At 46.0% G+C, this 11154-nt stretch overlaps 1 protein-coding gene across 1 annotated transcript; it reads right to left on the bottom strand.

Annotated features, from left to right (window-relative positions):
* Positions 1-873: 873 nt before the first annotated feature.
* Positions 874-4448, bottom strand: LOC139687780 (neuropeptide Y receptor type 2-like). Its single transcript, XM_071585074.1, has 5 exons — positions 3321-4448; positions 3018-3251; positions 2613-2927; positions 2441-2561; positions 874-2383 (listed from the first exon to the last, which is right to left on the bottom strand). Exons 1-5 carry the CDS (start codon positions 3647-3649, stop codon positions 2030-2032), a joined length of 1353 nt encoding a protein of 450 aa, XP_071441175.1. The 5' UTR covers positions 3650-4448; the 3' UTR covers positions 874-2029.
* Positions 4449-11154: the final 6706 nt, after the last annotated feature.

Genomic DNA, 11154 nt, shown 5'->3' on the forward strand with positions numbered 1-11154 from the left:
AGAATGGCGTTCTCAGGGAAGAGCGGAGAGGATGTGCGGGGGAGAGGTGGGGGAGGGAGAGGTAAGGGACCAATAGGAAATGAACAAGGGGGGGGGAATATGTAGGCAGCCATATGATGCATTCAGTGGGCTTGGTTCAGCCCGGGGGGTTTAAATGATTGGGCCACCCAGATATGCGCCATCTCGCGGGTTCTCACCTCTATTATGCTAGCAGATTTGGGAAGGATTTCAATCACCGGACCGGAGAAGCAAACGTCAAAAGATTGATTGTGGGAAGCAGTGTGAGTAGGAATGGGATAATTAAGAAATGTGAGAGATTTGGTGGAATAGAGGTGAGAACCCGCAAAATGGCGCATATCTGGGTGGCCCAATCATTTAAACCCCCCGGGCTGAACCAAGCCCACTGAATGCATCATATGGCTGCCTACATATTCCCCCCACCCCTTGTTCATTTCCTATTGGTCCCTTACCTCTCCCCCCTCCCCCACCTCTCTCCCGCACATCCTCTCCGCTCTTCCCAGAGAACGCCACCCTGAAGACGACATCCGAGCTGTCGAAACGTCAAATAACATACTGTGAGTGTCCTTTCTTTGTGTCTCTATATTCTACAAATCTACATCCGTGTTTTTATATATTTGTGCGTCGCCGAAGAGCGTTCCATTTCGAAGATATATATATATATATTTATATATATATACATATATATATGTTCCCTGTAGTACGATGCTCAATTATTTAACCCACCATAATTATATTCAATTAATACCTAATTCACTATTCTTTTTTGGATCACCGAGCAAGATTAATGAGAAATGAATTCAACATAAAGGAATCATTCTTATTATTTTATTTCTTTATAAATAGTTACTTTGATATAATATGCATTGAACATTTGGCACGTTTGCATCCATCATTAAACTGTTTCAAAATTATGGCATCGTCAGTCATTCGCCCAGCAAAGAACTCCTCTTCCACAATGGCCATACACATGCTTATATAAAATCTATCCAAGAATTGATTTGAACACGTTTCACTCTAATAGGAAGATATTCATTGATCACATACCAAAGATTGCTCAAATAACACGTGAACTGTGGCAGTCCATCCGTTTGGAACACTCATATATACCATTCATTACAGAGTTACAATGTGTGATAGAATATTCATTTTAATGCGATACTTTCAAGATGAAATAAAATTTTGGTTAAAAAATGGCAACATTCAAACATTTTCGGTCAGTAATTTTCTCCAGCCTATATAGTATATAGAGTATACATTTTAGAGAGGCCTCCGCTTAAGAGTTCCAAATGAACTCCTTGCTTGAACTGGCGATTTCAATTTGATGGAACTTTGTTCCCGAATAAAACAACATTATTTAATGCAATTTCATTATTGCTAATCCTTCTGACACAAACGATTTTTATCGCGAACTTACTTCATTCATGTCATAACATTTATTTTGACTTAGATTTTTTTAACCCAGCATCAATGACATTACAGTGTGTTGAATAAACCACGTTATATCAAAGAGGATATACTAGAAAAATAGTTTCAAAGATTTATTCAAGGTTCTCTCTCGTCTTATTAGAAAGGAAACATCAACAAAGGAACACTACTTTCACCTTAGGTATCGAGAGATTCAAATTGTTGGATCCATCCAAGACCGCAGAAATGAAATCCTCTCAAGTTTTCACGACCATGACAATTACAGATTATAAAATGCTAATTGTTGCTCCGATTTATATTCAAAAACTGAAAAAATATAAATTTACAAATTGAAAAGGACTTAATTAAAATGGTAACTCTGAAATGATTGTGGGAAATAATAAAAGAACTGCCGTCGATCAGAGGCATTCGCGGGAAACTAAGAAATTATTTTTAAAATGCAACATTCATTGGATCACTTTGTCAAAAAAACAGTTATTATTCACCGCATATTTGTTTAAAGCTTGGCTAATCATTTCGATTTCACCACCCCTCACCCACCCTCCGTTCAGAACCCGACCGTCGGGCAACGGTGGTCATGCCCCTACAACAGCTCGGATTTCCCCACTTGGCTGATCGAGGGGAGGTACGACACGGTCACTGGCCTCCCGCTCAGCGCCGTCACCAGCGTCGAACTCGTCCTCCGAGCGTCCCTCCGGCCGCTCACCGCCTCCGAAGCATCCGTGGTTGCCGCCGCGGCGGCCGCCGACCTCTTCATCCTCCCCGCGCACACCCCGGGCATGATCTCAGCGAACTCCCTCCGGAAGTTGGTGTTCAGCCAGCCGTACAGAACCGGATTGGTGCACGCCGAGGACATGGCCGCCACGTGGCAGGCCGCGAAGACGGCGTAGAGTCGGTGCGGAGGAGAGTATGAAGGTGAGGAGAACACGCTCGACAGCTCGTGCCCGCTTATGGTACCGTGTGACAGCCGTGGCCGGGGCGAGAGGTCCCAGACGAGGGAGAAGACGGTCATGGGCAACCAGCTGGCGGCGAATACGGCTGCGATCGCCGACAGGATCAGGGTCGTCCTGCGGTGCCTCCGACGGATGTTCTTCCTCCTCCCCGGCGCCAGGCCCCTCTGCTCCCGGTGACCCACCCCCGCCGCTGCGGCGGTCGCCGTCACGGACGTAGGCGCCGACTGCCTCAACAGCCTGGCTGATATCCTGGCGTGGACCCCGGCCAGGACAATGGCGGGGATCGCGAACTGGAACGTGGCCACCCCCAGGGAATACCCGACCCTGGCTCCCCTCGAAGGCCACCTCTCCACGCAGGCCTCGAAAACCACCACCCCGCCCACGGCGACCTTTTCGACCTCCTGGTACCAGGCGACGGGCAGGGCGGCCCCGAGCGCTAGCAGCCATATCAGAGCCACGGAGGCCATGACCCTCGTGCGGGCGTCCATCGCCCAGTTCATTCCGAAGCAGTGGACCGTCATGCACAGCCTCTTGTGGCACCCCCACGCGACCAGTCTGCTCGGGCTCTCGCCTGCGGAGGCCTCGTCGTCCGCCTGCGGTGGAGGCCTGGGGTGGGACGTGGCCCGGACGATGGTGCAGTAGCGGTCGATTGCTATGGCCGCGATGGTCCCGGCCGAGACGAGGATGTTAAAGCCTTGCACGGCCGGGACGGCCTTGCAAAGCGCCTCTCCCAGGGTCCACCTGCCACGGAGCAGGGCCGCGAGCGTGAAGGGCATGCAGACAGCGCAGAGGCTGAGGTCCGCCACGGCCAGGTTCACCACGAGCAGGTCCCTGGGCGCAGGGGCCATGCGACCGACGCCGAAACCACTGCCGCTGCCCGCGCCGCTTCCGATTTCGCCCCTCCGGCGGCGCCGGCCCCTCTGTCGCCACCGCCTCCACCTCCTAGCAGCCACGGCGCACAGGAGGGCGTTGGACACGAGCCCGGAGACTATCAGGGCGGAGTAGACAGCAATGAGGGCCGCTTCGGCGGCGGGCGGGAGGACGCGGGACCGGGCGGCCTGCGCCTCCCGCACCACGGCGTAGGCCTCGTTCACGCTGAAGTTGAAGAGGAGCGCGGCCTCACCGGCACCCCACCACAGCCGCAGCTCCCTCGCCCGGCCATCGCCGGAGGCCAGGGCCGCCTCCTCCTCCTCTTCTTCCAGCTCCAGTTCAAGGCTGTCCTCGATGAAGGTCGGGGGGACGGTCAACATCTCGAAGTAAGGGACCCGTGTTGCAGCGGTGCGCTCATCTCCAATGCGAAGATCGATCAAGGTGCACGCGAGAGCGTTTTTTCCCCTAGTGATTAAATCCTTTCTCAACGAATGGCGCCTCCCCTCTTCTCCTCCTGCCCTCAGCACCAAGTTGCACCACTCGGTAACTAAACCCGACCTCTCTCGTGCAGGAAAAACTGCTGGGAAAGTAACTTGACGACTTCTTGCCTCCCAACCTCTTCAAGCTTCAAGCTGCTGGAATTATAAACATTTCCTTGGTTGGATAATCAATTCCCATGCACGCCCCCCCTGAACCCTCTCCACTCTTCTTTGAGCAACTTCCTCCTTCTTTACAACCTTCAGACGTCCGTGATGGATTGCTTCTGGTCGATGCCTACCATATGTACAGAATACATCTCGGCAGGAGCCACTGATAAGCTTTCCCTAAGTTTTCTCATCAACAACTGCGGATGCGAAAATACCCTGAAACCGTCACTTGATTTGTCGGAATTACTTCTGGTGAAACATAGCTATTCTCGCTGTGTTATTTTCCTCTTTAAAAAATATCGATATATCGATCCTATTCTCCCCAGGGAAATACCTGAAAAATACAGCGTATCCGGGGCTTATGTATATTTCAGTTACTCGCCGCTGAAATAAGGGACTGCCCTAATGCTACTTCTTTCGAGCCAACTCGATGCGAGAAATTCATTTCCTCGTCGAAATAAAAACACTGGCGAGGGAAAAAAATCTATCGGGAGAAAAGCGGTCGAGAATCCTGGAGCCGGCCCTGGCATACCGTACGCGACGGTCGGGACTCAACAAGTGAGGCTCACTTTGCGCCTGACGAGACCCCGGCCCCTCTCATTAAGGCGGCCGTCACTCCCCCTCGAAAACCCTTCCCCACCTCCCTCTGGATCCCCTCCTTTAGGCCCACCTCCCTACCCCCAGGGGTGCGTTCCCTTTCGCCATTCCGATCTCCCCCGCCTCTGCCACCCCATCCACCTCGAAGAGATCCCCCGGCTGGAAATCGCTTCCCGGCCGGCGCAGGCGCGATCGCCGCCGGCGGTCCGCCTCCCGCGCTCCCTCCCCAGCCTCCAAAACAGCCACTCCGCACGGCCTCGGGATGCTCCTGCCTCTACCACCCCCGCAACAACCGCCACCGCCTCCGCTCTCTCTCTCTCCCACTCTCCACGGGCGACACCGCTTCCACGAAACATCCATTTTCCTCCTCCACCCCCGCTACGCTCCACGCGCTCTCTCCCTCTCAGTTAGTTTTCCCACATGAGACCCTTTAAAGAGATGCTATCTCTGATTAAGTTTCTCAGCCCCTTCCCTCGCACGCCCACCCGACTCCTTGCCCTCCCAAACCTTTCGAGAATTCAATAACGATCGAGTATCCACATTTTCAGATTCTCGAGCACACCACCCCACTCCTCCACCAACCACCTCGGCCAGAACTCTGTCTGCACCGCCCGCAACAGCACCCCCTCTTCACCCCGTCCAATCTCCCGCGACCGCGGTCGTCGCCTCCTTCTCACCGCCGCAAAGCCCACCGCAGTCCGCCAGGGAGGTGGCGACAACGTCCCCCATCCATCACGCGTGTGGGATGGGTTTCACTGCCGCCTCCCTCCGTCTCCCCGCCTGGAGTCTGAACAATGGCTGGGACAGCACCAAAGCAATCAACCGGCCGCGCAGCCCGGTGTTCAGGGGCCCCGGAAACATTTATTTTTCTAGCCACCTTCTTTTTTTATTGTAATCTTTCCGATCTAAGGATTCGAAATGTCTGGTGATTTACCTCGAGCTGATCCATTACTTCGGAAGTTGATAGGAATACTGTTTTTTCTCTCGGCCATGGTTGCGGTCAATCGACCACAAAAAGTGTTAGACTTCAATCAGAATGTAGAGCGCCATCGATGGGCAAATAGAGAGGCGAACTTAATTGTGCTATCTCACTCATTGTTTGGGAACCGCTTTTCCCATGTATTTATGTTTGTGGGTATGTGTGTGTGTATATATATATATATATATATATATATATGTGTGTGTGTGTGTGTGTGTGTGTGTGTGTGTGTGTGTGTGTGTGTGTGTGTGTGTGTGTGTGTGTGTGTGTGTGTGTGTGTGTGTGTGTGTGTGTGTGTGTGTGTGTGTGTGTGTGTGTGTGTGTGTGTGTGTGTGTGTGTGTGTGTGTGTGTGTGTGTGTGTGTGTGTGTGTGTGTGTGTGTGTGTGTGTGTGTGTGTGTGTGTGTGTGTGTGTGTGTGTGTGTGTGTGTGTGTGTGTGTGTGTGTGTGTGTGTGTGTGTGTGTGTGTGTGTGTGTGTGTGTGTGTGTGTGTGTGTGTGTGTGTGTGTGTGTGTGTGTGTGTGTGTGTGTGTGTATTTATATGTACATATATATAATTATATATATATATGTATGTATTTTATATATACATATATATATATGCACATATATTTAAGTGGTGGGTCGCGGTAGACCAGGGGTAGAGCGTTGTACTACTGAACGGAGGGCCCGGATTCGATTCCCGGGCAAGCCTTTTTGGGCTCCTGCAGCTCCACCCAAGCGATGTGATTTTTCGGGTACCAGATCTTCCTGGGAAACCATAACCGGCACAGGGAAAGGAACTGGCCCCCCCACCCTGATGTGTGAATTTCACATGCCGCATAGGACTTAGTACTGGGTGAACTCTACCATCACCTACTAAACCGACCTAAGGGTTGGTTACTGTGTTATATATATATATATATATATATATATATATATATATATATATATATATATATATATATATGTAGCTTATTCATTACAGTTTGCTCAAATTTAATTTTACCAGATCCAATATGAAGTTGTGTTATGGCCCTTAATTAATGCATTTTAACAACCTTTTTACTTTTATCGATTTTACGCCTCAGAATAAAAATTAAGCGTCCGCATTATTTAAAGCTTTAATTAAAATTGACAAAGTAATTAATAATTTAATAACAAATTAGGCATTCGGATCATCAGAACCAATGATCATTGAGATAGAATTAATGTTTTTTTTTTATTCAAAATCCAAAAATTATGTGTCCCAGGTGGTGCTGTTATGAAAATTAAAAGTTATGTTAAAAATATTATAATATAATAAATTAGGATTGCATAATAAAATGAAGTAAAAATTAACTTTAGAATTGCATGCATGTTACCATTTCGGGCGTGTAATCTACCCAACGGTATTGAGACGTTGACATCAATTCTGCTCAACATTTCCGCACCCTGGGCCTTAAGTTATGCGCTACTCATTGATGTATCAAATTTGACTTCAATGTCTTTACGCGTTAAGCCTGTAAATTCAACTAAATGCAGGCGCTTTGGCGGACGTTAAGACAGAGAAATGAATATTGAGGGTTCAATTTTCAGTGAAGGTCCCTGCACGCAATTGGAAAATTTCGGGCACTGTGCGCCAAATTTGCGCAGAAAGTTATGTGTAATGCAGACGAAGGAACTGGTCGCATTTCTCTGAATTTAAATTATAGCCTACCGCTGAGAGCAATTCAACAGGACTTCATCTTAATACCTATTAAGTCAATATGTAGTCTGGCAGCCTTATTTTATCCGTCTCTAGAGGAAATTTTCATCATTTTCTTGGGAATGAGGGCCTTCCTTATCTGTAGGGACGAATTTTTAATTTAGAGGGAATTCCAATCTTTTTTTCATTACTAAGTGGATGTAGAAAACTTTTTACACTCAATATCAGTAAAAACGAAAACATTGATGTCCCATGAAGTTTTTTCTTGATTAAGGGGACTGTAACGGTTATACTATATATTTTTATAAGCGCCTTAAGGGTAATAACAGATTTATTTGTTCATTTGTATATATTTCGTCATCGTGCATTCGATTATAATTTAACTATACTCTGGTCATTCCTTCGTGAGCCGCGTCAGGACTGTCAATGTATTTTTCATTTAACGAGGTAGAATTCACACACATATATAAAATAATATACATATCCACACATAAAATATGGTGCGAAGTATTTTTATTAAAGCAATGCCTCTTCAGATAAATGTTTCAAGGAGTAAGTTTTGTGTCATGTCATTTTAATAAATATTATTATTATGATTTTTTTATGTTATAACGGTTAAAAATATTCTTTTTCGATAACATAATATTATTTTAGTGACCATAGTACTTAATATTTTTTAATGTCATAGGTGTTACATACGAGGGTATGTCAAAAAATAAGTCGCAAGCGTCAGCAAGAATGAAGCTGTTGCCAACATTTCATTTGGAACGCTTGAAACAACCACCGGACGGTCCCGAGTTAGTCACCAGAGATTTTCAACAGTTCGGGACCCTGAAAAATCCTGTACGCCGTAGGCAAAGAGGTAATTTATCTTTGACCGCGATAGCAAAGGAGAGACTTCTTTGATATCAACGACTTTTAAATGTATAGAATAAATGTCTAAATGTACAGGATGAATATTTAGAAAAGTGAAATTGATTTGAGGAAGTTACTTTGATCATGACTGCTTCTGTCTAGTTTTGCGAGTTATTTATTGACTCACCTTCGCATATTATAACACAGCCATATTTGGCACGTAATGTCCATAGAAGTGCGCGTCCGCCTATAGGCATGTGTCCTTTTGAAGGAAGTGACTTTCTGTGCCTGTGACTGTTGGGAAACCGTTTCGTTGAAGTAAATTGCCAAAGCCATTTCCGCGTTTTATTCCCATTAACGAACGCATCTAAAGGAGAAAGACCTCCTCAAATGCCGTTTAGCGCGTTGCTCCCCATTTCCTATTTGTGGACGGTTAAACTGACGAAAAGCGTGCCTAGAGCCGAATGATCCGACCGATTGGTGCGCACGCCACGATTTAATGGAGGACTGAAATCGCCCTTCCATTTCAGCGGCACCCAAGGAGGAGGTCCTCCTACACTTTCTTTCCATGATGAACGCTAAAGCGGAACCTAATTCCTACGCTCTAACCTAATTGAAAAATTTTTGCTAAAATTGGGAAAAAAAATTTCTGCGACCTTTTGACGGGCTTCTGTGAATTTTTAGGCTCCATTTGTGCTCGATAAAATCTTCCCCTTTTGTGGAAATCAATTCTTCCCCACAGAAAACTATTACCGGTGGGTTTCGGAGGGATTTTAAGGCTCTTAGACTGTCCAAGAATAATTTTCACAAAATTCAGTCGTTCGCCGGAACAAAAGTCTATCATCAACGGGGTCGGAGTGTTTTTTGGCACTTGAAGAGGACTATGGCAATTTTCACCTCATGCGGGAGACACCACTTTTTCGTGGTAGGAGACTATTTCTACGGCTGCGAGTGGTTTTAGTCGAACGAGAACCCTAACTTTCGCCTCGCGGCTCGTGGTTTCACGGATCATTTCCAAAACAACCGAAAAAAATCAATTTTTCGTTCACAATTCTATTATTAACGACTTTTAGCTGTCAGAAAGCCCAGAGATAGTTTTCACAGCAATTGGGAAAAAATATTTTTCCATCAGAGGAAATTGTGATTGCCGGGATGATGAGGTATTCAGAGAGGTGCATATTGTAGAGGATCCGAAAATAATTTTCACCGTGTTTGGAAAGAACTAATTTTTTTACTTTTAATTTAAATAATTTTTTTGTTGAGAAGATTTTGGGATTTGTGTGCTGGCTAGGCTCATGCAGGCCCAGGGACGATTTCCACTTAATTGACAACAATTCAAATATTAATATTTAAAACCGGTTTTGGGGTCTTTAAAGTGCCAGATAAAAATGTTCGCAATAATCGAACAAATTATTTTTCCCTTACAGAAATTACATTCGGGCTCGACAGGGTTATAGACTCCTGGAGAGCCCGAGAACAATTTTCGCATTGAGTAAGTTTTTCGTCAGAGAGTAATATTGTTAACTGATTTCAAAGGCAATAATGGCTACGAAAGAGTCAGAGAAAAACATTCCAAACAATTTTGAAAAATTGTTTTTTCTTAACAAGAGCACGGTTGTTACAGGGTTTTAGGGTTCCTTTTATTAGGGGTCCAGGGAACCTTTATCACTACAATCGGAAAAAATCATTCAGTCGTCACAGGATAACTTGATAATTTGTGTATGTAACTTGCGCTGGATCAGACGGTGGCGTCCATTGAATAGTATTGATAGTACGTGGTTCGGCATTTTTTCTCTTGATACCGGAGGAGAAATTTACATGTAAAAGAGGAGAAGTTATTTTTACTATAGGAAAGCCAAGAATTTTATTTTCTGGAGATTATAATCCTATCCTATCCTCCTGCGCAGCAGCATCATGCATTAGAGGAACATTTTGAACGTCTGTAAATTACTGTCATTCCGGAGTATTGCATTTTGAATGTTTTTTCCTTCTTATCCCCTCACAATATCATTTCTTCTCTCAGACCACTACGAGGGCGGTTCAATAAGTACCCGTGTTTTACAACAAAGGGCGTTCCTGAGGGAAGTTTATGTTATCATCGTGTGCTGCCATCTATCAAACGGCGGCGAAAAAAATTTCAGACTGATTTAAAGGTTAGTTTGGATTTGGCAGCCATTCGAGTAAGACGTGTTTCGTGATTTTCGCTAAGATGGAAAAAGAGCAGTATCGTTCGGTAATTCGCTTTTTGCTTTTGGATGGGAAGAAATGCGAGGAGACAAAAGCAAAGTTCGATACTGTTTATGGGGACATTTCGCCATCTATGACCACAGTTTATACAGTACAGTACAGATATTGGTTCAACGAATTTAAAGGTGGGTTGGATTTTTGATGGGAAGCGACCAGGACGCCCGGCAGACGTGGTTATCGAGGAAATCATTCAAAAAGTCCACGCCATGATTCTCGCTGATCGACGAACGAAAGTGCGCGAAGTAGCAGAGGCCGTGGGTGTGTCCACCGGAACGGCAATTAATAATTTACATGATAAGTTGGCGATGAAAAAATTGTCGTCCCGATGGATGCCGCGATTGCTCTCAGTGGACAACAAGCTGATCCGGCTGTCACCTTCGAAGCAGTGTTTGCAGCTATTTAAGCGAGATCCGAAGGTGTTTTTGCGTCGAGTTATCACTGTTGATGAAACCTGGATTCATCATTACACAACAGAAACTAAGCAACAATCAAAACAATGGATATCTCCCGGTGAATCTGCTCCAAAGAAGGCGAAGATGGTCCGATCGGCCGGTAAGGTCATGGAGACGATTTTTGGGATGCAAATGGCGTCATCTTCATGGAATTTTTAGAAAAAGGAAGAACGATCACTGGGAAATACTACAGTGAGTTATTGGACCGCTTTGACAAAAAATTGAAGGAGACACGGCCGCATTTGGTGAAAAAGAAGGTGCTGTTTCACCACGATAACGCACCAGCACATTCATCCGGAGTTGTCGCCGCCAAACTGTATGAACTACGTTATGAATTGCTGCCGCACCCCCCGTATTCACCCGATCTGGCTCCCTGCGACTTTTTCTAATTCCCTAGCATGAATAAATGGCTCGCGGGAATAAAATTTAGCTCAAACGAGGAA

This window comes from Hetaerina americana, unplaced genomic scaffold (assembly GCF_022747635.1).
Source record: "Hetaerina americana unplaced genomic scaffold, ioHetAmer1.1.p SCAF_2, whole genome shotgun sequence".
In the NCBI taxonomy this organism is placed as follows: Eukaryota; Metazoa; Arthropoda; class Insecta; order Odonata; family Calopterygidae; genus Hetaerina; species Hetaerina americana.

Excerpts from the sequence above, each read along its gene's own strand:
- LOC139687780 (XM_071585074.1), bottom strand. The coding sequence starts at position 3,649 with ATGTTGACCGTCCCCCCGACCTTCATCGAGGACAGCCTTGAACTGGAG. Across the intron at positions 2,562-2,612 it reads TTGAGGCAGTCGGCGCCTAC|GGGCCTGGCGCCGGGGAGGA; the intron begins GTCCGTGACGGC and ends CCGGGAGCAGAG. Across the intron at positions 2,384-2,440 it reads CCATGACCGTCTTCTCCCTC|CTGTCGAGCGTGTTCTCCTC; the intron begins GTCTGGGACCTC and ends AGCGGGCACGAG.